Source organism: Eschrichtius robustus, chromosome X (assembly GCF_028021215.1).
Source record: "Eschrichtius robustus isolate mEscRob2 chromosome X, mEscRob2.pri, whole genome shotgun sequence".
NCBI lineage: Eukaryota > Metazoa > Chordata > Mammalia > Artiodactyla > Eschrichtiidae > Eschrichtius > Eschrichtius robustus.
Genome location: NC_090845.1, coordinates 135711695 through 135739433, shown reverse-complemented (window position 1 = coordinate 135739433; position 27739 = coordinate 135711695). Strand labels below are relative to the sequence as shown.

The 27739-nt window shown below is 44.5% G+C and overlaps 4 protein-coding genes across 6 annotated transcripts in view; 2 read left to right on the top strand and 2 right to left on the bottom strand.

The window, feature by feature from the left end:
* Positions 1–21391, top strand: part of F8 (coagulation factor VIII) — a 122993-nt gene extending 101602 nt beyond the window's left edge. Inside the window, exons 1-6 of one of the 3 annotated variants that reach the window (XM_068532434.1) lie at positions 2263–2409; positions 3582–3770; positions 7734–7878; positions 8280–8428; positions 9194–9370; positions 19108–21391. In XM_068532434.1, coding sequence (XP_068388535.1) covers positions 3738–3770; positions 7734–7878; positions 8280–8428; positions 9194–9370; positions 19108–19263 — 660 coding nt within the window. In that variant the 5' untranslated portion in view covers positions 2263–2409; positions 3582–3737 and the 3' untranslated portion in view covers positions 19264–21391. Of the gene's footprint in view, positions 1–2262; positions 2517–3581; positions 3771–7733; positions 7879–8279; positions 8429–9193; positions 9371–19107 lie in introns of those variants that run through there. The other 2 variants (XM_068532433.1, XM_068532435.1) reach the window with 2 other exon arrangements.
* Positions 302–2396, bottom strand: F8A1 (coagulation factor VIII associated 1). Its single transcript, XM_068532432.1, has one exon. The coding sequence runs from the start codon at positions 2207–2209 to the stop codon at positions 1073–1075; it is 1137 nt and encodes a 378-aa protein (XP_068388533.1). The 5' UTR covers positions 2210–2396; the 3' UTR covers positions 302–1072.
* H2AB1 (H2A.B variant histone 1) lies at positions 3417–4036 on the bottom strand. The gene has a single exon (XM_068532436.1). It carries the CDS (start codon positions 3936–3938, stop codon positions 3609–3611), a length of 330 nt encoding a protein of 109 aa, XP_068388537.1. The 5' UTR covers positions 3939–4036; the 3' UTR covers positions 3417–3608.
* A 1594-nt stretch (positions 21392–22985) lies between the features above and the next one.
* SMIM9 (small integral membrane protein 9) lies at positions 22986–27354 on the top strand. Its single transcript, XM_068532466.1, has 4 exons — positions 22986–23059; positions 23248–23439; positions 24356–24485; positions 27261–27354. Exons 1-4 carry the CDS (start codon positions 23053–23055, stop codon positions 27286–27288), a joined length of 357 nt encoding a protein of 118 aa, XP_068388567.1. The 5' UTR covers positions 22986–23052; the 3' UTR covers positions 27289–27354.
* Positions 27355–27739: the final 385 nt, after the last annotated feature.

The following is a 27739-nucleotide window of genomic DNA, read 5'->3' as shown; positions in this document are numbered from 1 at the left end:
CGCAACGTCTGGACCAAAACGCCTTGGAAATTTAGTGTTTAAAAATGGAACGCCATCCTGCTTTTGGGGAACAAGGGCACAGTCTGGCACACACACGATCACACAATACCAAAGCAGCGTGCTGATTTTACACATTTGAGTTAACTAAGATTTGTAGAAGGATCCGCACTACAAATGAAAGCTGCCACGTGGACTACCCGCACCTCTCGAAACGGAGCCAGAACTGAAAACTCCAATGCACAGCTGCCACCTCTGCTGTGGAGCCCACCCCGCCCTCACCCTCACCCCCACTCCCACCCCGCTCTGCACCGAACACATTCGCACTGCAGCTGAGAAAGGCCACATCGCAAATGACCTCTGTAGATTCATAGGCACACTGTCCACTTCCGAATGAACGAATCCATCTTGGAGCTAAAAGGGAGCTATCTGCTTCTGCTTGCCGCCTCCTGCCAGGGAGATAAGCTATTCCCATTTCATAGATGAGGTAAATCCGAACCACAAGCTAGGAGGGTCAGAATGGCTTTATCATGGACTGAGGGCTGTAGCGACAACAGCCTAGTACTGAATCCAGTGATTCCCACGAACACGTACGGGGCGCGTGAAACGCAGGGGGAACTGGGCGATCACGCAGGCGGACATCGAAATACGCTAAGCAATCAGAGTCACCGTGAAAAACTCATGCAGCTTAAGTAGCGAGCCAGAGCTGTGCAAATTAATCCTCAGTCGGAAAGAAGGACGCGGGGGGAGGGGAGCCTTGCGGGGGAAGAGGGGTGGGTGGCGACAGTCGGGTGAAAACAGAAGAGGAAAGGGGGCGGAAGGGGCTCTCATGGTTCTGTTGCCGTTTCTGGGGAAGAGAGTCGGAGACTCTGCTCCGATTCTACCATATGGTTTCTTTTCTGCCACTACTGTGGAAACAACGTAACTTGTAGTCAACCGCATTCCTCTGGTGGCAACAGGGGCAAGATACACTGCAAAGGCAGAAGCGCCGGGTCAACGCCTCTCGTGTCCCCGTAAACGCGCAGGCGGGTGCGTGAGGTTCGGGGACAGGCACAGAGTCGCTGGGAGTGACTCGTCAGATCCCCTGGCCCGACGGGGAGATGGTTTCCTGCAGAACGAGGTGCAGGAGGTGGTTCTGCTCGGCGCTCAACAGGGGCCACATCTCCACCTGCAGCGACTTGACGGCTTCCGTGTCCTTCTCGTGGGTGGCCATGACCAAGGACTGCAGCAGCAGGAAGAGCTCCTCGGGAAGCGGGCCGCTGCCGTCCTGCCCGTGGCCGTCGAAGGCCTCCCAGGAGTACTTCTCCAGGGTGTGCGCGTGCTCCGGCAGGAGCTTGGCGGGCGGCGGCTGCAGGAGCAGCAGCAGCAGCACGCGGGACACCTCGCAGCGGACCAGCACGTCGGCGAAGGCGCCCAGCGCGGCGGGGGAGGGCGCGGCCGCGGAGCCCGCGCCGGGCGGGAGCAGCGCGAGCGGTGGGGCGGAGGCCGCGCCGGCCCCGGGCTGCGGCCCCGGCGGCTTGGGCTGCGGCTGCGGCGGGGGCTGCGGCCCCGGCGGCGGCAGCGGGTGGGCGCCGTGCTCCAGCGCCAGGCGCTGCATGCGCGTGAAGAGCGCCAGGGCGCCGCTGTAGTCGCGCGCCAGCAGCTGGCAGGACGCGGCGTCGCCGAGCGCCTGCAGCGCGGCCAGGGGCAGCTGGGGCAGCTGCAGCTGCGCGGCGCGTTGGAAGTGGCCGGCGGCGGCGGCCGGCTGGCCCAGGTCGCGCAGGGCGGCCGCCAGCTCGAGGCAGAGCGCGGCGGCGGCAGCCGGCTGGCCTAGCTCCAGGTGCAGGCGCACGGCGGCGCCCAGGGCGGCGGCGGCGGCCTGCAGCGGCTCCCCGTAGGCGGCGGGGCAGGCCAAGCGCTGGCGCGCGTCGCGCTCCTGCCGCAGGAAGAGGCGCGCGGCCTCGGTCAGCGCCAGCGCCTCCCCGGGCCCGTGGAAGAGCGCCTGCTGGCAGCGGGCCACGGCCAGCTGGCACCAGGCCGCGTACGGCAGGCACTCCTGGGCGCGCAGCTCGCGCCCCAGCTGGCTGAACTGCTCGCCGGCCTCCGCCACGTTCGGCTTCCGCAGGAACCGCTTCTTCAGCTTGTTGCACACCTGGCGGTAGCGCGCCAGGAAGTCCCCGGCCTCAGGCCCGGGACCCGAACCGCCGCCCAGACCGGCCGCGGAAGCCGCCATGTTCACCGCCTAGGCATTTCCGGGCGCGCTGACGCAAGTGGGCGCAAGTGCTGGGCGACGGCGGCGGGCTGAGACGCGCACCGCGTCGGGCTCCGGCCCACCGCGCGACCGCGCCGGCTCGGCCGCCCGGAGCTCTCGTCCTCCTGGTGATACACAAAATAGCAAGCGCGGAGGCCCGTCCGGGACTGGCTGCGGCTGGCGTATGCAAATCGAGGGCCCTGGGGCGGGGCCTGGCCCGCCGTCCGGGGTTCCGTGAGCAGACCAAGGGTGCTGGGGCGGGGCTTGGCCGGGCGCCCCCTGTTGCTAGGTGACAGCTTTTTAAAAAAAAATTTATTTATTTTATGTATTTATTTTTGGCAGTGTTGGGTCTTTGTTGCCGTGCAGGGGCTTTCTCTAGTTGCGGCGCGCGGGGCCTACTCTTCCGTGCCGTGCGCGGGCTTCTCATTGCGGTGGCTTCTCGTTGTGGAGCACGGCTTCTACGCGCGCGGGCTTCCGTAGTTGTGGCACACGGGCTCAGTAGTTGTGGCTCTCGGGCTCTAGAGCACAGGCTCAGTAGTTGTGGCGCACGGCCGTCCTTGCTCCGCGGCATGTGGGATCTTCCCAGACCAGGGCTCCAACCGGTAGGTGACCGCTTGTTTACGCAGGTTGCCAAGCAGGGCATCTCTTGGCATCTCTAGGGGAACACAACCAAAAACTCTTGACCCCGCGTGCCCCTAATTCCGACTTTGCCTTTGTGTTGATCGTGTCCCGCCCACCCCAATCCCCATCACGCCTCCATCTTCCCGTCAAAGCCCCTGCCCCATATGGGAGTCCATGCCAAGCGCTCTGTCCACCCACCCCTGCATCCCGCACCCAGGGCGGTCGGTCGCCTTGGCACCTTCACCCTATCACGACGCTGCCCTCACGGTGTCGAGCGCCGCCGCAAGGAACCCCGTCCCTCTGGGGACTTTGGCCTGGCTCCGACTTGCTCAGAGCCAGCGGGGGAGCCTTCCGTTGTCCGGCCTCACCCGAGGCCCCAGTCCGCCCCCACCCCCGCCGCAGCCAGCCTCTCCCACCCAGGGCCACCCCATGCACTGTCGCCGTGAGAGACCGCTCCTCTCTGTCTGTCACCCCCGACTCCACCCCCCCACCCCCCAACTCCGGCCAGACCCCCGCCCTCCATCCCTCCGACGAGGGGGTGTCCCACCACCACCACCACCACCACCTCCCACGCCAAGTGAGGGAAGCACGCGCAGGGCGTCTCTTGAAACACTTTATTGACTCGCGATGACTGTGCCCAAGGGGGCGGGCAGGCCGGGGCTGCCCGGGCTGTGCGGTCGGTCGGTGAGCGGGCCTGGCGCCTGACGGCCGCGCCCCCCGCCCCGCCCCGGAGGCCGGGGACCCAGGTGTCGCTGGGCAGCTAGTGCTGGGCCGGGGCCGCCTGGGAGATGGTGCTAGTGCTGAAGAAGCCGCTGAGCAGCGCGTTGTTGCGGGCCGCCACGTCCACCAGCTCCGGAGTGAGGCGCCTCCTGCCGCTGTTCTGGGCCTCATGGCCCGCCCGCTCCAGGACCCTGGCCGTCAGGTACTGGATGATGGCCCCTAGGGAGACGGGTGCGGATGAGCTCAGGCGCTGGGCGTAGTGGCCCTCCCGCAGGAGGCGCTCCATGTGGCTCACGGAGCAGGACCGCTCGGCTCGGGCGGTGCGGGAGCGGCGACCGGGTGACCCTCCACGGCCCCTCTTCCCCGGCATGCTGGCCGTTGGGCAGCTTTCTGCGACGGCCTCGCTCTGCGGTGCGCTGGGATGAGGGGCGGTCGGTTGTGCCTGCTGGTCCCAACATCTCAACACAACCGGTGTTCTCAGTCCCCTACTCCGTATCCTAGCGACCACAGGCCGGGCCCTCATTGGTTGGGGGGGGGGGGGGGGGCGGGCGGGGCGGGGCGGGGCGAGCACGCCCCGTAACACGTAGACCCTGTGAGGTCACTGCTTTCCCATAACCCCTCCCCCACCCCACCTCACCCCGCCCCCACCCCCACCGCCGGGGTCCTGGGCCTGCAAAGAAATGGCGCTGGCAGGACCCTGCTCGCCGTGCTCGCTGGACCCTCTCTTCGCTGGAACTCTCACTGTCCACCGGACGGGAACTGTGTACAGAGAAGGCAGCTAATGGCGGACCATCCAGGGGCACCAAGTATACACTGGCGGTGCTGGGCCACCATCACGACTATATATCTACTTCCAAGACGTTGGCAGCAGCCCAAAGAGAAACCCCTGTACCCGCCAGGCAGTCACTCCCCACTGCCCCCTCCTGCAGTGTCCCCCACCCCACCCCCCATAGTCCCCAGGCCACCACTCATCTGCTTCCTGTGCACAGACGTTTGCCTGCTCTGGAGACTTCCTAGAGATGGAAGCAGACAATAAATAGGTGGCCTTTTGTGTCCGGCTGCTTTCACTTATGTTTGCGTTAGGGTTCATCCACGCGGTAGCACCAATCAGCACTTCATGCCTTTTCCTGGCTGAATAATATTCCAATGCGTGGCTAGGCCACACGTGTTGTGTATCCGCTCAGCAGCTGAGGTACATTTGGGTGACTTCCACCTTGTGCCTGTTGGGCATAGTGCTGTGGTGAACATTCCTGTGCAGGGTTCTGCTTGAACGCCTGTTTTCAACTCACTTGGGTTTACAACCCATGGGATAGATCTATGGGTTTATTTCTGGACTCGTAGTTCTACTCCACTGATCTATGTGTCTATCCTTATGCTAGTGCCACATAGTTTTGAGAACTGTGGCTTTGGACTAAGTTTTGAAATAGGGACGTGTGAGTCCTCCAACTTTTTTCTTCTTTTCCAAGATTATTTTGGCTGTTCAAGGTCACTTGAAATTCCGTATGCATTTAGGATTGGCTTTTACCTTTCTGTAAAACAGAGCATTACGATTTCCATAGGGACTGCATTAAATCTCTAGACAACTTTGGGTGGGATTGCCATCTTAAAAATATTAAGTCTTCCAGTCCACAAAATCTGCTATCTTTCCTTTTTTTCTTTTTAAGGTCATCATTAATTTCTTTCAGCAGTGCTTTGTAGTTTTCGGTGCACAAGGCTTGCACCTCCTTGGCTAAATTTATCCCTGTGTATTTTATTCCTTTTGATGTTGTCTGAAATAGAACTGTTGTCAATTTCATTTTGGATTTTTTTTTTCATTGCTGGGATATGGATACACAACAGATTTTTGTGTGTTGATCTTGTATACTGCAACTTGGTTGAATTCGTTTGTTAACTCTAATAGTGTTTTGTGGATTCTTTAGGGTTTCCTATACAGAAGAGTATGTCGTCTGAGAATAGAAGTAGTTTAACTTCCTTTCCAACTTGGATGCTTTTCATTTATTTTTCTTGCCTCATTGCTCTGACTAGGACTTCCATTACAGTCTTGAGTGGAAGCAATGAAAGCAAGCATTCTTCTCTTGTTCCTGATGTTAGGGAAAATGCTTCCAGTCTTCCACCGTTGAGTATGACATTAGCTAGGGTATTTCATAAATGCCTTTTATTTTGTTGAGGAATTTCCCTTCTATTCTTAGTTTGCTGGGTGTATTTTGTTTGTTTTTTAATCATGAAAAGTTGTTAGATTTTATTGAATGCTTTCTCTGCATAACTAAGATGATCATGAGGGTGTTTTCCCCCTTCATTTTATCAATGTGGTTTTGATTAATCAGTTTTCTTATGTTGAGCCATCCTTGCATTCCTGGGATAATTCCTATTTGGACATGGAATGTAATATTTATAATATGCTGCTGGATTCAGCTTGCTAGAATTCTTCTGAGAATTTTTGCATCTATATTCATAAAGGCTATTGGTCTGTAATTTTCTTTATTCTGGTATATATGTCTGGCTTTGGTATCAAGGTAATGCTGGCCCTATAGTATGAGTTAGGATGTTTTTCCTCTTTTTCTATCTTTTGGAAGAGTTTGGGAAAGGATTGGCATTAATTCTTTAAACATTTATTAGAATTCACCAGTGAAGCCACCTAGTACATAGTTTCTGGCACATAATACATGGAATCTAGGATTTGTGTAGTCATTAACTATTTGTTGAATCAATACATTGTCTTCCTAAGAAGGTATCTAATCAAGACACAATAATTGAGTTAAAAATGAAGCAGATCTATTTATCAAAAATAATGCTGTGCCTATAGATTGTCATACTGAGTGAAGTAAGTCAGACAGAGAAAGACAAATACATGATATCACTTATATGTGAAATCGAAAAAAAAGTGTACAAATGAACTTATGTACAAAACAGAAGTAGAGTCACAGATGTAGAAAACAAACTTATGGTTACCAGGGGGGAAGGGGGGGATAAATTGGGAGATTGGGATAGACATATACACACTACTATATAGAAAATAGATAACTAATAAGGACCTACTATATAGCACAGGGAACTCTACTCAATACTCTGTAATGACCTATGTGGGAAAAGAATCTAAAAAAGAGTGGATACATGTATGTGTATAACTGATTCACTTTGCTGTACAGCAGAAGCTGACACAACATTGTAAATCAACTATACTCCAATAAAAATATTTTTTAAATGCTGTGATTTCTGGGGCAATGCTATACATTTATTAACATTTTTATCCCATAGGAAGAAAAAATTGTTACATGGAAGAACAATTTTTTAAATTCCCCATAATACTATAACTCTGATGTCTGATTATATAATAGCCGTACATTGATTCCTGTTTCAGTGTATTCAAGCAGATACAGAATCCCAGGTGTTTTATGAGAGAGGATTTTCAACTTTCTTTTTACTATATACCATGATTTAAATCTAGGCCTTTTGAATTGGAATTACTACCATATTTCTCAAACTGTGTTCCTTATTCCTTAAATATGTCATGTACTTTTCTGTAGAACCTAGACATGTCAAGTTCCTAAACCCCAGAAGTTGGATATTAACATGTGTCTCATGAATTCATACACAAGGAGTCATTAATTAATGCCCCACAGTACACACACACACACACACACACACACACACACACACACACACACACACATATTATTGGAAGATCGTTCTGAGACCAGTATGGTAAGCTGCCTACTCCCAGTTCCCTTTCACAGCTGCAGCTGACTCTGCCCTAAGCTAGTGTTTCTCAGACTTTATGGTTTGATTCAGTAGATCTGGAACAGGGCTCAAGATGTTGCATTTCTAATTGCTCCCAGGTGATTCTAATGCAGCTGGTCTGTGGCCCATACTGGATTAGCAAAGGCCTAAATGGCTTCCGCAACTTTGATGAATGACCGTTTTACTGGACCCCAAAGTAGACTACTTAACCTGCTCAGACCTAATCTCCCTTGTTCCATTCTTCTCCCTGTGATTTTCTCCTTCGCATATTACATTCTAACATCTGGCTAGCCAGAATGGTTTTTATTTGGGTGTTCGGTGCTGTTGCGAAATGCACAGAGCAAATTAGAAGAAAGATATGATTGGGAGGAATTGCTTCTTATTCTTTCTTCATTTTACATGTATCTGTGCTAATACCTCCCTACAGGTCTTCTTTGGCAATGTGGATTCATCTGGGATAAAACACAATATTTTTAATCCTCCAATTATTGCTCGGTATGTCCGTTTGCACCCAACGCATTACAGCATCCGCAGCACTCTTCGCATGGAGTTGATGGGCTGTGATTTAAACAGTAAGTGTCAAGTCATCCCATGTCCTTACCTCTCCCAACCATGGGTAGGATGACTAACCATCCTAGTTTTTCCGAGACTGGGGGGATTTCCCAGGACACAGAGCTATCAATGCTAAAACCAGTACAGTCCTGGGCAAACCCATGACTTGGTCATCCTAACCATGGGATTCCCCAGGGGCAGCCACCTTCTACACTACTATTAACAAGGCAATCAAAGTCCAACAGAGCTGAGCAGAGCTGACCAGAAAACAGGGGGCATCTTAACAATAACATGCAAAAGTTAGTGCCTGGGAAATGACTTCGTGATGACAGTAGCCCTAGAATATATCAGTGGAGACAGGCCAGCAGAACCTCAGCTTCAACTTGTTCTTGTGATTACATTCTTCTTTCATTTCTCTGAGGTTGCAACATGGCACTGGGAATGGAGAGTAAAGCAATATCAGATGCACAGATTACTGCCTCATCCCACTTAAGCAATGTGTTTGCCACCTGGTCTCCTTCACAAGCCCGACTTCACCTCCAAGGGAGGACTAATGCCTGGAGACCCCGGGTAAGAGGGAACAAATTTGCCGTATAACTGATGCAGAAGAAGGAGTAGTGGTTGGGAAAGAATAGGGTAAGCTCTTGACTGTTTCTTCAGTTACTTCTATCACCTGGTTGTTCCCACAAAGAGTGTCAAGGAAAGTTGACTATGCACAGAAAACCCCACAGATATTTATTTAGTGGGTGTGCCATGTGAATTCACACAGCATTCATTGGGGGAAAATGATCCCTAATTGAACCTCCTAGAAACAGAATATCTATATGTAGTACTGGGCTAATATTTGTCAAAGAATTGGAGTGGCTGAAATCCAGTTTTACAGAGAAATATCACCAAAGCAAAGGGTCGTAGTTATGTACAGTTCACTGGGCACAGTTCTTTTCTGGAACCACTCAGTTTGTGATTTTCAATCACTGACTAGCTTGGGGAAATGGATGGAGTTAATGGTCTCCGTTCCTCCAGGGGCTTATTTTAAACAAAATAGGTTGTATAACACATTGCCAAACTTTTAATACTCTAGTCAGTCTGTATATTACTCATATATTCATTCAGCAAACCTTTACTGGGCCCCTGTTAAATGGCTAACTCTGGGGATACAGAGATGAATCATGATAAATTTCGGCCCTCAATTTGCTTTGAGTCTAATAAGGGAGACTGACAAACAGGTAATTAATATGCAGAGTGAGAAGTGCTGTGATACGATTAAGAAGGGATTTGGGGATTTCTGGGAGCAAATAGTGACCAAAAAGATACTACTCTAACTAACTTCCCCAGGCAAATAATCGAAAAGAGTGGCTGCAAGTGGACTTCCAGAAGACAATGAGAGTCACAGGAGTAACCACCCAGGGGGTGAAATCTCTGCTTACCAGCATGTATGTGAAGGAGTTCCTCATATCCAGTAGTCAAGATGGCCATAACTGGACTCTGTTTCTTCAGAATGGCAAAGTAAAGGTACGCTAATCTCACAGGAAAGGCACAAAGCCTGTCTTAGAGCTTGACATTTAGAAACATAACAAGGGTGATATATGACAAGACTTTCAGGATAAACTTTACTGAGTATCTATAGTAATAGGGCACTGTGAAAGGCATTCTGGGAGGACAAGTGACTCCAAGCAAGAATGTATCATCCCAGGAAAGAGCAGAGTAGAGCCCAAAGCTGCTTCTCCTCATAGATGTTGATGTCATTCAGGATGGTGGCCCTTACCGATCTCTCTAGCATAGTCTCTTGCTACTTGCTCCTTTGCTTTCTAAGTTCCACCCATACTAAGAAACCCTCAACTCCCTAAAAACAGCATGTTCTTTCTCACACTAGGCTTTTATATGTACTGTTTCTTCTACCTAGAACATTTTTTCTGGGTACTTCTTATTGACCCTTTCACCTGGTGCATTCTTCAAGTCTCAGGTGAACATCATCTCCTCCAAGAAGAATTCCTTGTTCCCTCAAGGCTGGATTAAACATTTTTGCTTCTGGCAGTTTAGTGAACCAGAGTACTGATAATGTATGTCCTAGAGGACATTCCCATTTTAAAAAGGGCATATCGCTGATACATGCTGTAACATGCATGGCTAAATTAATTAGAGCAGACATAAAAGGACAAATATTGTATAATTCCACTTATATGAGTATATTAGTCAGGGTTCTCCAGAGAAACAGAACCAATTGGCTCACATGATTATGGAGGCTGACAAGTCTCAAGATCTGCAGGGTGAATCAGCAAGCTGGAGAGCCAATGGCATAAGTTTCAGTCTGAGTGTGAAGGTCTGGAAACGAGGAGAGCCAGTGGTGTAGTTCCTGTCTGAACCCAGGAAGTGCCAACATTTGAGTTTGAGCCCAAAGGCTAGAAAAAAACCCAATGTCCCAATTCAAATGGGCCATGCAAAAAGAATTCTCTCTTACTCAGACGAAGGTCAGCCTTTTTGTTCTATTCAGGCCTTCAACTGATTGCATAAGGCCCATCCACTTTGGGGACGGCCATCTGCTGTACTCACTCTACTATTAAATGTTCATCTCATCCAAAAACATACTCACCAACACACCCAGAATAATGTTTGACCAAATATCTGGACACCATATGGCCTAGACAAGTTGACACATAAAATTTAACAATTACAATGAGCCTGAAATTCGAATAGAGGTTACCAGAGGCTGGGAGCTGGGGAGAATGGAGAGTTATTGTTTGATGGAGACAGAGTTTCAGTTTTGTTTTTGTTTTTATTTTTTGGCTTTTCGTTTTTTGTTTTGTTTTGGCCACGCTGTGTGGCTTGTGGGATGTGGGATCTTCGTTCCCTGACCAGTGATTGAACCTGTGTCCTCAGCAGTGAGAGCACAGAGTCCGAACCACTGGAGCACCAGGGAACTCCCCAGAGTTTCCGTTTTGCAAGATGAAGCGTTTTGGAGATGGTTGGTGGTGATAGCTGCACAACATTGTGAATGTACTTGTTATATACTTGTTGTCAAACGTACTTGTACGCTTAAAAACAGTTAAAATGTTAAAATATATGTTATGTATATATTACCAAAATTTAAAAAAGGCTATAGCACTGATAGTACATACTTCTTAATGCACTGCTGCACTCAATGAAGAAAGGGGACTCTCCAGCCTCCTCACCACCAACAGCAAAAAAACAAAACAAACAAACAAAAAAATGAGCTTTTATTTTAAAATAATGAGCTTAAATCAGAGCAAAGAGAGGTGAAAAATGAGAAAATGTAAAATGGAGGAACTTTCCTAAAGGGAACTGCTTATATTAGTGTTGTTCTCGGGACACCAAGCTTTGAGCAAAATGCAAGAATGGAATGTGAGACTTCTGCATTAAGTAATGAAACCCAGAAAGGAGCAGAACTAGTTGCAGATAAGTAGCACCTCCTGGCTTCTGGAAGAATGATTTCTCTAGAGAAAAAGCATTCCCAGTTTAGGTCTCCAGGATTCCTACATATTAAAATGATAAGATCATAAACATAGATCAGCAAACATACAAGATAACAAGCCAACTTGACTACAAATGGGCAGAAACAATCAATACAAATTTAGAATCTGAAGAATATCAGATATTGACATTATCAGATATATATCATAAAATAATTATGCACAAAATATTTAAAGCAATGAGCTATGGAAACATAAAAATAAATGACAAATTATTAGGCAGTTTTGGAAAAAACAGTACTTTTAGAAATTAAAAAACATCATTGTTGAAGTTTAAAAATCAAAGAAAGACTTAATAGTGAATTGGGCACAGCCAAAGAGAATTTAGTCACCGGAACATATATCTGAAGAAATTACCCAGAATGGAGCACAGAAGGTGAAACATATGAAAAAGAAATTGAGACATAATTCTATACAGAGAAAGCCATATATATATATATATATATATATATATATATATATATGTGGAATCCAGAATGAATGCAGGAAATAGTGGAGAAGTGGCAAACAAACAAGGATGACCACTGTCGCCACTTCTGTTCAACACTGTACTGGAAGTTATAGCCAGAGAAATTACAAAAAATAAAAAGTAAACAAAAGGCATTCAGATTGGAAAGGAAGAAGTAAAACTCTCTCTCTTCACCAATGATATGATTTTATCGTAGAAAATCCTAAAGAACCCACAAAAAACTATTAGAACTAATAGATGAATTCAGTAAAGTTGTAGGATACATGATCAACACACAAAAATCTGTTGTGTTTCCATACACTAGTAGTGAAAAATCTGAAAAGAAAATTAAGAAAAAAATTTCATTTAAAATATCATCCAAAAGAATAAAATGTTTAGGAATAAACTTAACCAAGGAGGTACAAGACTTGTACACTCAAAACTACAAAACATTGCTTGAAAAATTAAAGAAGACCTAAATGAATGGAGAGACATCCTGGGTTAATGGATTGGAACACATTATTAAGATGACACTACTAACCAAAGCTTTCTACAGATTCAGTGCAATCCCTATCAAAATCCCAATGGCCATTTTTGCAGAAATGGCCAAGCTGATCTTAAAATTCATCTGTAATTGCAAGGGACCCAAAATAGCAAAAACAATCTTGAAAAAACAGTTACCGGATTCACACTTCCCAATTTCAAAACTTACTACAAAGCTACAGTAATCCAAACACTGTGGTAGTGACATAAAGATAGAATTCAAGTCCAGAAATAAGGCTATACATCTATAGTAAATTGATTTTCGATAAGGGTGCCAAGACCATTCAATGGGAAAAGAATAGTCTCTTCAACAAATAATGCTGGGAAAACTGGATAGCCACATGCAAAAGAATGAAGTCACCACACACCATATACAAAAATTAATTCAAAATAGATCAAATACCTAAATATAAGAACTAAAACTTTAAAACTCTTGGAAGAAAATATAGAGGTAAATCTTCATGACCTTGGATTTTACAAATGGTTTTTTAGATGTGAACCATAATCACAAACAACAGAAGAAAAATAGATATGAAAAGAATTCTTAAACTCAACAAAAAGACAACCAAATTTAAAAATAGGCAAAGGACTTCCATAGGCATTTCTCCAAAGAAGATATACAAATGGCCAACAAGCACATCAACACCAACATCATTAGTCATTAGAAAAATGCAAATCAAAACCACAATGAGATATTACTTCACACTTACTAGGATGGCTGTAATTTTTTTAATACAGAAAGTAAGAAGGGTTAGCAAGGATGTAGAAAAATTGGAACCCATACTGCTGATGGCAATGCAAAATAGGCAGCCACTGTAGAAACCATAGAATTACCATATGATCCCAGCAATTCTGCTACTGGGTGTGTACCCAAAAGAATTGAAAATAGGCAATTAACAAAAACTTGCAGGCAAATGCTCATAGCAGCACTATTCACAATAGCCAATGGGTGAAAATGACCCATATGTCCATCAACTGGTGGATAAACAAATTCTGGTCTATCCATACAGCTGAATATTATTCAGCCATTAAAAAACATAGACATGCTGATGCATGCTACAATATGGATGAACCTTGAAAATATGCTAAGTGAAAGAAGTCAGACACAAAAGACTACATATTGTATGATTCCATTTATATGAAATATCCAGAATAGGCAAATATAGAGAGACAGGAAACAGATTAGTGATTACCAGAGATTGGAGAGAAGGGTAAACGGGGAGTGGCTTCCTGATGGGTACTGGATTTCCTTTTGCAGTGATAGAAATATTCTGGAACTAGATAATGGTGAATGTAGTAAATGCCTCTGAACTTTACAATTTAAAATGGTTAAGATGATAAATTTTATGTTATGTACATTTTACCACAATAAAAAGGAACCAGAAGACACATACATTACCATAATAAGAGTGACAAGCTGACAGGCGATTTCTAAGCAATAATGAAAATCAGAAGATAATTAATGATATCCATGTGATGCTAAAAGGAAAAATCTGAAACCTGCCCCCAAAAGAAAGAAAATCTGGTGAAATATTTTTCATGCATTTAAGCAAAAACTAAAAAAAAATTTTTCAGGGACTTCCCTGGCAGTCCAGTGGTTAAGGCTCTGAGCTTCCATTGCAGGGGGCCCGGGTTCAATCCCTGGTGGGGGAACTAAGATCCCGCAAGCTGTGCAGCCACAACCAAAAAAAAAAAAATTTTCCAACTTGCATGACTGATTTTACCACCCAGTAAAATCCTGCCAACATAAAAAAATGAGGATATTTATTAACCTTATGACAGTAAATTTGGAAAATTAGGTAAAATGGATAATTTCTAGTAAATATAACTTACTCAAGAAGGAATCGAAAACCCTGAAACTCCTACAACCATTTTTTTTTTATTGGCCGCGCCCCACAACTTGCGGGATCTTAGTTCCCCGACGAGGGATGGAACCTGGGCCCCCTGCAGTGGAAGTGCGGAAACTCCTACAACCTTTGAAAAATTGAATTGGTGTTCAAAAGTCTTCCTACAAAGAAAACTCCAGATTCAGATGGCTATACTAAATACTCTACCAAATTTTCAAGGGAGAAATAATACCATTATTACAAAGATTCTTCCAGAAAAATGGAAAAAGCTTGTATTTACATTATCCAACCCTTTAAATGATGACAACAAATCACAACAAGGACAAGTTTATTAGAAAGGAAAATAATAGGCCAACTTTACTCATGAACATAGATCCGAAACAAAATATTAGCAATATGTATGTGTTAGATTTATCCTAGGAATGCAAGGTTGGCTTAACATTAGAAATTAATGCAATCCATCACATTAATGAACTTCAGGATTATACAGCCAATAAATGCTGAGAAAAAGATTCATAAAATTCAATATCTGTTCTTAATGGGAAAATTTAACAAACTAAGACTAGTAGGGAAACTACGCAATCTGATAAAGGATATTCACAAAAATTTTACAGCAAATATACTATTTTAGGTGAAACACAGAAAGGTTTCCCTTTGAGATTAAAAATAAGATACCATTTATCTATTGCTGCATCACAGACTACCCTGAAACTTGGCCACAATTTTGTGGGTCAGGAATTTAGGTTGATCTGGCTGGCTGGCTTGTCTGTGATCCACGGGGTGTCAGTGGGTATGGATGGATGGATCTACTTCCTAGATGGCTTCTTTGCTCACTTGCCTGGTATCTTGTTTCTCCTTGACCTTTTCATCCACTGATGTCTCTTCAGGGCCTCTCAGCATGGTGGTCTTAGGATAGTCACTCTTCTTACATAAAAGCTAGATTCCAAGAAACCAAGGTGGAAGCTGTCAGTCCTGTTGAACTTGGCACAGCACCACCTCTGCCGCCATACTCTATCAGCCCACAGAATCAATTGCCCACCCCAACTCAAAACAAATCAAAAGACACATGCGCCCCAATGTTCACTGCAGCAGTATTTACAATAGCCAGGACATGGAAGCAACCTAAGTGTCCAAGGACAGAGGAATGGATAAAGATGATGTGGTACATATATACAATGGAATACTACTCAGCCATAAAAAAGAATGAAACAATGCCATTTGCAGCAACATGGATGGACCTAGAGATTATCATACTAAGTGAAGTAAGTCAGACACAGAAAGACAAATATCATATGATATCACTTATATGTGGAATCTAAAAGAAATGATACAAATGAACTCATTTACAAAACAGAAATAGACTCACAGACATAGAAAATAAACTTATGGTTACCAAAGGGGAAGGGTGGGCGGAAGAGAGATAAATTAGGAGTTTGGGATTAACAGATATACACTACTATACATAAAATAGATAAGCAACAAGGATTTATTGTATAGCACTGGGAACTATATTCAGTATCTTGTAATAACCTATAATGGAAAATAATCTGGAAAAAATATATATATATAACTGAATCACTTTGCTGTATATCTGAAACTAACACAATATTGTAAATCAGCTATACTTCAGTTTAAAAAAAAAAACAAGGGAATTCCCTGGAGGTCCAGTGATTAGGACTTGGTGCTTTCACTGCAGTGGCCTGGGTTCAATCCCTGGTCGGTAAGCTAAGATCCCGCAAGCTGCGTGGCATGGCCAAAAAAAAAAGTCAAAATACACCTACCTCTCCATGGGAGGAGTATCAAAAAAATTCATAGCCATCTTTAATCTGCCCCGTCCACTTTTATTAAAAACTGTATTGGAGGTCCTAAGCAATGCAGTAAGGTAAGAAAAAGAAATAAAATGTATTAGGATTGGAAAAAAAAACTCTCATAATATGTGGAAGATACGATGGCATACATAGAAAATCCAAAAGAATCTATCTATGTAAATTATTAGAATTACTAAGATAAGTTTGCAAGCTTGCTGAAAACAAAATCAATAGAAAATTTTATTGTATTTCTACATGCCAGAAACAAATAGAAAAATAATTTAAAATAGCATTTTAAAATTCCAAATACTGAGTTGTACATTCTCATCAAATAATGACAGCTGCCTAAATCTCTCCATACAGCCTTCAAAAACCATCTGTCTATCTAACTATCTCTCTGTAGATATATTTTAAAATTGCAAATAAAACCACCCATAACTCACAGAATAACTAGAAGACGAAGAATACCATAAGTTTCAGTGGTGGAAATTAAGTGTTCTGGAAAAGCAAAAATGAGTCACAAAATCACAAGACATATCTTCCTATCCCATCTGTTACAGAAATTGCACTTCTCTTTATCAACAGTAGAGGGTGCTTGTGGACTAAGAAACCTAACAAGCCACCCAAACCTCTTATCTCTGACTACATATTGTAAAATCACCTCATTGCTGTGATGAATGAACAGAAAATAGCAGATGAGGTAAAAGGTATTATTCTTTTATTTTTTTAAATTTATTTATTTACTTATTTATTTTTGGCTGCGTTGGGTCTTTGTTGCTGCAACCGGGCTTTCTCTAGTTGTGGTGAGCGGGGGCTACTCTTCGTTGTGGTGCGCGGGCTTCTCATTGCGGTGGCTTCTCTTGTTGTGGAGCACGGGCTCTAGGCACACGGGCTTCAGTAGTTGTGGCTCACGGGCTCAGTAGTTGTGGCTCACGGGCTCTAGAGCGCAGGCTCAGTAGTTGTGGTGCACGGGCTTAGTTGCTCCGCGGCATGTGGAATCTTCCCGGACCAGGGATCGAACCCATGTTCCCTGCACTGGCAGGCGGAGTCTTAACCACTGTACCACCAGGGAAGTCACAAAGGTATTATTCTTGATTTTTCACTTCCTCCTTTCTTGAAAACTCCATTGACTTTGGGCTTCACAGTAGGACTCATGTTGACCAATGCAGTGTAAGTAGACGTGATATAAACCACTTTCCAACAGAAGCTTTCAATGTGATCGTGTGTTTGGCTCAGTCTCTGCTGCCTCTGCTCTCTGCCATGAGATAAAAATGTCCAAGCTGAGAAGACATGGTGTACGTGAGCCTTGGCCTAGAGCAGAGCCTAAGCCAACCCAGAACAGTCTTGGTTTCCAAATACCATTTCCTAGTAAAAGGAACCTGGGCTCCTTAGAGATTCCAAGACCAGAGCCAGGAAACTGCCAGGTGTTACTGGAACATCTTGGAGTCCATTATCATCATCAAAATATAAAGGGAGAGGAGACGTTCTTCTCCACAGAAGAATTCCAGGTAATAAATGTAGAAGACATGACAAAATTAAGAAACCAACCATCAGTACAGTATATAATACTTGTAAGGAACCTCAGTAGATACTAAAACCATTGGATGAAAGCTTAATGTGGAACCGAATATTTACACAGTCTCAAAGTCCAACCCCACAGATTGTTAGGTAAGGGAAGTTATTACCTTTATAAAAGAGAGATCTGGTGGACATCACCTTAACTAAGGGTCAAACTCTGGAGGAATCAGCATCATGTGTCCTCTGATGTGATATGGTGGGAAAGACACATCACCTAGTTAATATTCTCACTAAAGATGTTAACTGAAATCTAATAATAAGAAAACAGTCACACAAATTTAGAATGTGGGACATTGTACAACGCAATGGTCCTAGACTTTTTTTTTAAATTTTATTTATTTGTTTTTATTTATTTATGGCTGTGTTGGGTCTTCGTTTCTGCGCGAGGGCTTTCTCTAGTTGTGGCAAGTGGGGGCCACTCTTCATCGCGGTGTGCGGGCCTTCTCGCTATCGCAGCCTCTCTTGTTGCGGAGCACAGGCTCCAGACGCGCAGGCTCAGCAACTGTGGCTCACGGGCCCAGTTGCTCCGCGGCATGTGGGATCCTCCCAGACCAGGGCTCGAACCCGTGTCCCCTGCATTGGCAGGCAGACTCTCAACCACTGCGCCACCAGGGAAGCCTGTCCTAGACTTTTTTAAATGTCAACATCACGAAGGACAGAAAAAGACCAGAGACTAGGAGTCTGTTGTAGATTAAAGGAGATTTAAGTGTTCCTTGTATTATTCTTTCAGTTTCTTGAGGGGAAAGATCAAGGAATAAGTCTAGCAGAAGATGTACAAGCCCCCAAAGTATGCCACAAATATTTATCCAAGAATCTCTTTTGTTTCCCGAAAGTTTTATCAAACACACAAACTTTAACAAATGTTTATAGTATATTTGCTATGTATATACTATATATATTGTACGTGTGGAAGGTCAGTGACCAAGGTCTCTGCTGTCATGGAACCGACATTTGGTGGTGAAAACAAAGGAAATGGTCAATAAGCAGGTAAACAGATAAATGAGAAGATTCTGAATGGTGTAAAGGAAATGAACAAGAGGAGATTTAGAGTCAACAAGAGTCCTGTTTCAGAGATAACACTTAAACTGAGACCCAAAGGCTTGGCAGGTTGAAGTATTTGGGAGTAAAATATCATGATGTTTACAACTTCCTTGAATTAGTTGGGAAAGTGGGTGAGAAGATTCCAGAGGGAAGCCATAGCTGGAAGCACGGCCTCCACAGGAGGTTAGCAAGGGTGCTCTTAATTCTAGATGTCACAACCACTTTCCCAGGTACAGAGGCAGGGGACCGAGTCATCCAGTCACCTCCCAGGGTTCAATCCTGAACTACCAGAAGCGTGGATCACTCAATTGGAAGTGAAAAAAAGCGTGCGTGCTGGGCGATGGGCATTGGGGTGGGTGCCCATGAGGGGGCGGAGCTTAGGGAAAGTTACAGACCAAGCAGGAGGCCAGTGGACTTGGGGAGCCTTGGTGGGGGGGGGGTGTATAAACATAACTCTTTTCCTGTCAACCAACAAATGCTATCTCTCCTCTTTCAGATTTTTCAGGGAAATCAAGACTCCTTCACACCCGTGGTGAACGCTCTAGACCCCCCGCTGTTTACCCGCTTCCTTCGAATTCACCCGCAGAGCTGGGCGCACCACATCGCCCTGAGGCTGGAGCTTCTGGGCTGCGAGGCGCAGCAGCAGTACTGAGGCCCGGTCTCTCCTTCCTGGCCCCGGCCCTTTCCTGATTTGGGTCCAGCATCCCTCTGAGCCCGCCCTCCAGGTCACTCCTGCCCCACGCTGCCCATGGTGCCATCGTTTTTCTATGTATTTCAACTCCTCAGTCCCGGCAGATATGCCCTGAAGCCTCCCAAATCAATCGTCATGTGTCCTTCGTTCTCTGGGGCTGTTGCATCCAATTTACCTCTTGCGCATTTGCTGTGGCCGCTCCCAGATTGTTCCTTCCTTCCAAGGTAATCAGGCAAAAAGCAATGAGGAAACTCATCTGGAAAGCATTCTCCTCCGGACACGGCCACCACTTCCTCCTCTGTGGTGACCAAGAAAGGTCATGATCATACTAGGCTTCTAAAGGACATTTTTTTAATATTTCCACAGAAAAATGAGGAAAATCCATGGCTCTCTGGGATAGGAGATACAACATTGTAATTCTAATCATGCACTCATTTAACTCCCTTCTCAGCTAATTTCCTGCTGAAACAACACAACAAAATGTACCAGGAAATTCTGTTCCCTAACTGCCCAAGAGGAACCCCCACCTCACCCCATCCCTGACAGATAAGGTTGGGAATGGTTTACTGTCCTGTAAAAGTCCATTAAGGTTAGAGGTTAATTTACAGAAATCAATAAGGTGATATGGTTTGACTCCCTGTAAAAGGTTAACCACTTTTATGTCTAACTTTTAATCATCTTGTTTTGGCATTCTTTTCCCATTGACCACATACATCTTTATTTTTCAAATGCTCTTGGAACCAGCTCTTTTGTCTTCCCGCTGGTTTCCTCAGTAATCAGTTAAACAAAACATTGACATGTGAAAACAAATGCCTTTGAGAGTTGTGCTTTTATACTGGAAATAAAAATGTGAACAATGAAATTTTATAATTTATGAGGTGAAGCTAACTTAAAAAATTAGAAATGGAGCCTTGATCCAGAAGCAGAGAGAGAGATTCTTAACCTTGACATCCATTAGCACCAGAAGGAGTAAAGGCAGTAGTCTGGGCTCTGGCCCATCCCACAAACCCCCCTTTTATAAGTTTTCTAGAGGTTGTGACCAACCAGAATCCGGGAGAGGCTGCAGCAGAATGTAGTGAACCTAATGTGAGAAATGCTGTACTTGCATTGCCCACATCTCCTGGGATCCCTTTTACGAGTTCAGTGTTTGCAATCATACTCCAGCTGGTTTGGCTAATGGGGGACCTGTATTCAGAAACCTACAAGACCCTGATGAAGATGACACAGATGGACAAATATACTGTGTTCATGGATTGGAAAAATTAATATTGTTAAAATGACAATGCTACCCAAGGCAATCTACAGATTTAATGCAATCTTTATCAAAATACCAATGGCATTTTTCCAGAATCAGAACAAACAATTCTAAAATTTATATGGAAATACAAAAGACCCTGAACAGCCAAAACATCTTGAGAAACAAGAACAAAACTAGAGGAATCATGCTCCCTGACTTCAGACTGTATTACAAAGCTACGGTCATCAAAACAGTATGGTAATGGCTCAAAAACAGACAAAAACAGACACATAAGCCAATGGAACAGGATAGAGAGCCCAGAAATAAACCCACACACCTATGGTCAATTAATCTACGACAAAGGAGACAAGAATATACAAGGAAGAAAAGACAGTCTCTTCAATAAGTGGTGCTGGGAAAACTGGACAGCTACCTGTAAAAGAATGAAATTAGAACATTTCCTCATACCATATACAAAAATAAACTCAAAGTGATATAATTATTTTGGAAAACAATCTGGCATTATCTACAAAAGTTGAGCATAAAGATAGCCTGTGGCAACTCTGTTGGGTAATGACCTAGACCCAGAACTGCCATGTGAACCAAGAGACAGGGCAGCACTACCCATAACACTTCCAAACTGGAAACAACCCTTATTGCATATATTTCCTAGTGGCTCACTTTAATTGCAGTAGAGTAATCCATTATATAATATATATCACAATTTATTTATCCATTGTTTTTCTGACTGATTCATTTATGCCAGTTCTTCTATGGAGCTGATCATCCTTTTTAAAAAATTGATTTGTAAGAGTTCTTTGTATGTTAAGGACATTAACCTATTATCATATATGTTGTGGAATTTTTCACCTAATTTGTCATTAATCTTTTATCTTTCTTTACAATGTTTTGCTGTATGAAAGCTTTACATTTTTATGCAATAAATTTATCATTATTTTCACCTGTGGCTTTGGGGTTTTATGACATGCTCAGAGTAGCTTTTTTCACCCCAAGATTACAAAAAACTCCACTCGTGTTTTATCCCAATATGTATATGGTTTTATTTTTGTTTAGTCCTTGATCCATCTAGAATTTATTTTTGTGTGTATGGCTCTCACTCCAGTCAGTGCATCCGAATGAATAGCCAGTCATCACATTAAACCATCTCTTTTTCCCCACTGAAATGAAATGCCACCTTTATCATCTATTCAAATCCCATACATACACTATTTGAAGGTGCAGTAGATACCACGTGGCAAACAAAGTATCTTAGAAATCTTCAAGCCCAAGAGGATATGGCTACCATGAGGATGGATTTCAGTATCAACACAAATGTTTATGCATAGACAGAAGAAAACGTCTGTATACTTAGCTGTCAAATAGAGGGAGACTGGGGGCGGGTCAAATGCAGTAGATGATATCATAAGGAGGAGTAGAATTCTATTTGGAACTTCAGAAACCTTAAAGGAAGACTCTGGCCAGCTTCTTCTGAAGACGGAGGCCTGATTCACTGGCTTCTTTGCCACCTTACCTGACACAGGTCTCAACAGTGGATGAGAGTGTCAGTTCTAAATGTCTTAAGTAATAGAAAGCTCAAATAGGAGTTTATTTTTCTCAGACCTAGTAGTTGAGAGGTGGGCAGATAGAGGTGTTGGTTTAGTGGCTTAAAATTGTCAGAGCCAGAATAGATGTCATTTTCTTGGCCTTTTCCTTGTGTCCATTGCCTGATGGTCACAGGATGGCTCCTCCAACCCCAGGTAGCACTTAAAGAATGTTCAAGGCAGCACAAAGGGAAAATGGTAGCGCCATTTCTTTTATCAAGACAGCAGAAAATCTTCCCGGAAGCCACCCATCAGATGTCCATTATGCTTCAGTGTCCAACACTGTGTCCCATAGCCATTGTTAGCAGCAAGGCTGGCTGGGAGAAGGCGGATTCAGCTTTTCTAGCCTCTCTGGTTGCATGTAATAAGTGAAAAGGGGGTGGTGATGACAGGCAATGAACAATATCTGCCCAAATTCACCACCCATTCATTCACTCAAAACATTTATTGAGCACCTGAACAGCCTATGTGAACAAAACAGAGAGGAGCACGTGTGGCTTGTTCCAGAGGAAATGAGGCTGAGGTGGAGTGATCAAGAGTAGATAATAGGACATGAGTTCAGGGAAGTCAGTAGGACACTACCTGACTTACAACAAAGTGAGATCTCTTTGGCTGTTCAGTGGCAGCAAGCAGGAAGCTACGAACTCCTGTGACTGCAGAACTTCTGGGCCGCCGCCACCCCCATGATGGACTGTGCCCCCTTATCCACTGAAATTCATACCTGGTTAACCATTTATACTGCTTATTTGCTGATTCAGTAATAAACCCAACTCAAAACAAAACAAAACGAAAAGGATGTGGGACTGAAAAAGCGGAGTCAAAGATGACACCACAGGGTTTGGCCTGAACAACTTAAAGAGTTTCCACTGATTGAGCTGGAAAAGCCCGAAGGGGGATGTGGTTTAGGAGGGGATGTCAGGTACCTGATCCGACGGGGCACAGTCAGTTTCTGTCTTGTGTCGTTTTGTTTCTTGAAGGCGGGATGGTTTTTGCTTTGGAAACTGGCTGTGTTCAGGACTCAACAGTGTCAGTCAGTGAATTTTTCTTGTGTTCATCATAGCTTTAGTTTTGCAATAAAAAGTAAACCACCATTTTCTGACTTTTCAGACAGAGCTGCCTTGGGACGAGCCAAGGAAAAAGCCATCTCCCCTCGGTGCAGGCCCTCGGGAGAGCCCATGGAACCCCCGAAGCTGCTGTGCTCTCTGACTTGCCTCTTGTTGGAAACTGTCGCTTTGTCTCTGTCACCTTTATCTGCCTTCGGAATACAAGACCAGGATGGATTGGAACCACGCTCAAGGGGTGTGTTTGCTGTTACGATGAATGTTCCTCTCTTCATAGGACGTAAGATTCCTGTCTCAGGTCAGGAAAGACTGATTCTGTATTTAAAAATAATGTTCGCAGGAAAGCAAAGTATTTCTGGTTTGGTTCAACAAGCATGAACCCACTAAGCCAAAGCCATAGGTGTCAACCTTCCGTGAAATATGACAAATGCTCCCTGAGGACAAAGGGATAATTAAAGTTGTTTGGGGGGAGGGGTCAAGAAGGACTTCAGAAAGGAAGCGAAATTTAAGCTAAAGCTGATGAGCCAGTGACCCGTGGCTTAGGTGCTCCCAAAGCCCAGCGTGGTGCTCGGTTCCTTCCCATCTCTGGAAAGGGTATCGTTGTGAGAGGTGAACCCTCCTGACTTCACGCCACAGACACTTCTGTTTGCCCTGCCTCTTCCCTCTGAGCCTCCTTCTGCCAGCCGCCCGGCCTCCTCCTCCTCCTCTTGGTGCCACTGGGTCAGGTGGCCATCTCCTTTCTCCTCATGGGACACAGGGCGCTCAGCCCCCCGAACACCCTCTAGGCAACAGCATGGTGTCTGTTAAGGCGTGCTCCTCGCTCACAGTGTACCCCATTGATTCACAGAGACCTCCAAACAACCTTTAAGCGATCTGGGGCGGAGATTATTGCTCCTATTTGACATACAAGGAGGAAAAGATGATATCTATCTGAGGATACCTTTTTTTTTCCCCAAAAGTGTATTCCTTTAATCTCTTAGCACAGCAAAGTTGTTAGGAATATGGGCCCTGGGCAACTATAAGAACCTGAAAAAAAATAAAAAAATAAAAAAAGAACCTGAGATCTGGGACAACTATTTGAACTTGAACCAGGTTTGAAATCCCAGCTTCATCACTTAGCCTCTCCTCAGTGACTGTCTATGCTCTTCCTGCAGAAACTTCCAGGTCCTGGCTGAGCAACTTCAGTGATTACCTGTGGGATCTCATCAGGAGCTCCATCCCTACAGCTGCCATTTTTGCTTTTCTGATCATTTCAGCAATCATGGGGACCCTCTGCTGCCTCACGTAAGCTGCTGGGGGGAGGAGAGGGGGAACCGAGGGAGAGGCAGGAACGGCCAAGTTCCACACCAGCCTGCGCATCTGTAACTAAGGGAAAGTTTTGAGGAAGGTGATTGTGGGAACACCACTCTGAAAGTCCGTGTGTCCCCCTTTGAAAAAGTCTCCTGCACATTCTCTTTTTTTTCTCCAACCCACCCCCTACGTTTCCAACCACTGACACGTGATGTTTAAAGACCAGTGTTTGCAACTGATCTTTTTTTTTTCTTATACTAACTTCATTAACTCCTAATTATCCTTCCCTTTAGTTTAGGAACTATACATGGAAAACATATGATTAACTTTTCAATTGCCTGAAAATTTGCCGAAATATTTATTATTAAATCATATGAAGCCAAAGAGATTCCTGAAATAGCTAACAAAATACTTCAGCTTAGCTAGAAAAGCCTGAATTTTATTAATTCAATCAGTATTTACTAAGAGATGACCACTTGCCTGTCTCTGTCCTGATTACTAGAGACAGAGAAATAAGACAACTGAACAATTACAACCTGGTGCCTCAGGGCTGTTCAAACTGCGCACTCTAATAAAGTGGCTGAGGTCAAAGATCAGGTGAAGGGTGTGGCATCCCCACCTAAGGCTCCTGATAACCTCAAAACGACCACAGATCAAGAACCATGTCTAGGAAACAAACTTGGATATGGTTCCTGGCACCTGGAACTGACAGGAGCCAAACAGAACTAAATGAGCTATTCATTGTTTGAGCCGTACAGCAGTATTCGGACCTCTGATCGGCCATGAGAAGCACATGGGCTCTGAAGGCCCCTAGGAGGGCCTGCTCCCCGACACTTGCTTCAGGTACAGCCACAGAGAATGGTGGACCGGGGGAGCCTCCTGGAGGATGGGCCACAGGCCAGGAGGAAGAGCTGGGCGTGATCAGTGCTGACCAGCAGGATTCCAGAATTGCTACAGAGCAGGGACTGCTGTAGGCCTCCCAGTCTTCCTCTTTTCAACGGGGAGCGTTTACGGCGGTTGCCCTCTTCCTGCTCCATCACTGTATGGGGCGGGGGTGGGGAGTGGAAGCTGGAGATCAGGGGCACATGGTCTATTTCGGTTCAAAGCTCTCTCAACCAAGAAGAGCCACGCCCAGACTTGAGAGAACCAGATACTCTGGAAGCAGACTGTGTGTCGGGAGTGTGGTGTGCAGGGTATTATCAGGGATCAACGCCTGCCGGGCGCAGGGGCAGGAAGGGAGAAGCTGAACCGCCTTGCAAGCCCTGCAAGGCCTCGGGTGACCCCCTTCAGAGTTGTCCCTCCCCCGCCGCAGGAAGTACAGGCTCTGTGTTCACCAACCCTGTTCCTTCTTCCCAAGCACAGAGGAAGACTGCATTTCCCAACTAAAGAAGCCAGGACTCAAGTCAACATACATTCGATTCGCTATCTTTTAAATCACTGTTGCTCAAACTCTGGCCAGCAGGCCGGCTGCATCAGAAACATCTGAGGCTTTGGTGAAACACGCACACACAGAGGGACTTCTGCGAAGACAGGCAGGCAACATGCCGAGAGAAATATTTCCTTCTTTGAAGTAAATGGCTCAGCCTGGGGAGAAAAACCAGCAAACCCTTGCTGGGAACAAGCAAGGACAGTAAGAGCAAAACAAAATAAGACATGGATGACAAAATATAAAGGGATCCAAAAAGCTGGCACTATTAAATAGAGATAAACAAAGACCTTAGTGAAAGTAAGATTAGAGAAAAAAAATGATAGATGCAGGAGACATAATTAATTTTTTGGTAGAAAACAACCAAAATAATTCAACAGAAGAAAACACTTCAAGGCATAATTTTTTAAAATATTGCAAAATTAAAGGAAGGTTTGAGTCTCTAGTCATACGGGGTGCACATAGTAGACGCCGAATAATACTTATTTTTTATGAATACATTTCACAGTCAGGATTGCAAACAGTTTCTCTGTGCCTCTCTATTCACCCTCTATAACCATTAGCGGTGGCCGTAAGGAAGGCTTAGGCTAGCTGCTACCTGAGGAAATCAGCATGGAAGCCTGGCTAACCTCTCAGGGCCCTGGCAAGTACGCAAAAACACACGTATTCAATCTAACGAATTTTTAGTACGGTTTATACTAGTGAAAAAATAGAACCAACTTAAATGATTCTTGGCTGGTTAAAGAAAGCAGTGAACATTCATACGAGTACTACACAGTCACCAAAACGTTGCTGTAGAAGGGTAATCACATGGAATCAGATTCATGAAATACTGCTGAGCGGAAAAAAGCAGATTATAACAGAGGATATACAATTTCACCCAATTTGTTGTGAAAAACTATACGTACAGGGAAAAAAAACTTTTAAGGACCTAACGAAAGATTTAGACATTGGTCATCTCCTTGTGATAGTGCATAGGTGACTTTAATTATCACTATGTTGTTGTTATGTAGTTTCATGTTTATTTTTGTCTGTCTGCACTTTCCAATCTTTCCACAACAAAACGTAGTGTTTAATTAGTAAGTTTTTTAAGAGAAACTTTAAAAACGAAAAAAGAAAAACTATCTGATCACACTCCAATACCACACTCTTACTCTTACTTTCTCAAGTCATGAAAGCATTTTTGCAATATGAAATTACTTGGTTCATGTTAAGAAAAGAAGCTGTCCAAAATCCTATCTTGGAAAAGGTGATGTAACTACAAAGTAGCTCTGTGCAGACCAAGACAGTGTACTGGAATTTAAACTCAGTTCAGCAGTCGTCATTTTCTCTTCCTTTCCCAGTATCCTCATAGGTGAACCAGTCCAATGAAGTACTAGAAGATTCCAAGAGAGTGCAGAGTGTGCTATTTGTGTGCATTGAGGAAGTATCTATCAGGTAAAATTAAATTGTCTTCCATCTTAAACTACCTTTGCTTTTATTTTCTCCTTTAAAGCATGCAATTGAAAAAGTGATAGTAGACTTATTACTGTTTTAATTATAAAATAATACATACTTATTTGAAAAAATTTCATAAAATATAGAAAGAAGAAAAAGTACCCATCATTCTAGCACCTAGAAATAAACATTGTTTACATCTTGGTGTATCTCCTTTCAATCTTTTTTCTATGCTTATACTACCAGTTTCCTAAAATTTGTTACCTGAAACAATAGTTCTGTTTTAATAAACGTTATGACACAATAGGGCTTTGTGGCCAATTAAGTTGGAGAGATGCTGAATTAAACAAACTTAAACATATTTCCTTCACTGTATGACATATCG

What these genes read in the sequence shown, in the direction of transcription:
- H2AB1 (XM_068532436.1), bottom strand. Translation starts at nt 3,938, where the DNA reads ATGCCGGGGAAGAGGGGCCGTGGAGGGTCACCCGGTCGCCGCTCCCGC.
- SMIM9 (XM_068532466.1), top strand. An exon ending in ATTGGAACCACGCTCAAGGG is followed by an intron (nt 23,440 to 24,355) that starts GTGTGTTTGCTG and finishes CTCTTCCTGCAG; the next exon opens with AAACTTCCAGGTCCTGGCTG. An exon ending in GGGACCCTCTGCTGCCTCAC is followed by an intron (nt 24,486 to 27,260) that starts GTAAGCTGCTGG and finishes TTCCTTTCCCAG; the next exon opens with TATCCTCATAGGTGAACCAG.
- F8A1 (XM_068532432.1), bottom strand. Translation starts at nt 2,209, where the DNA reads ATGGCGGCTTCCGCGGCCGGTCTGGGCGGCGGTTCGGGTCCCGGGCCT.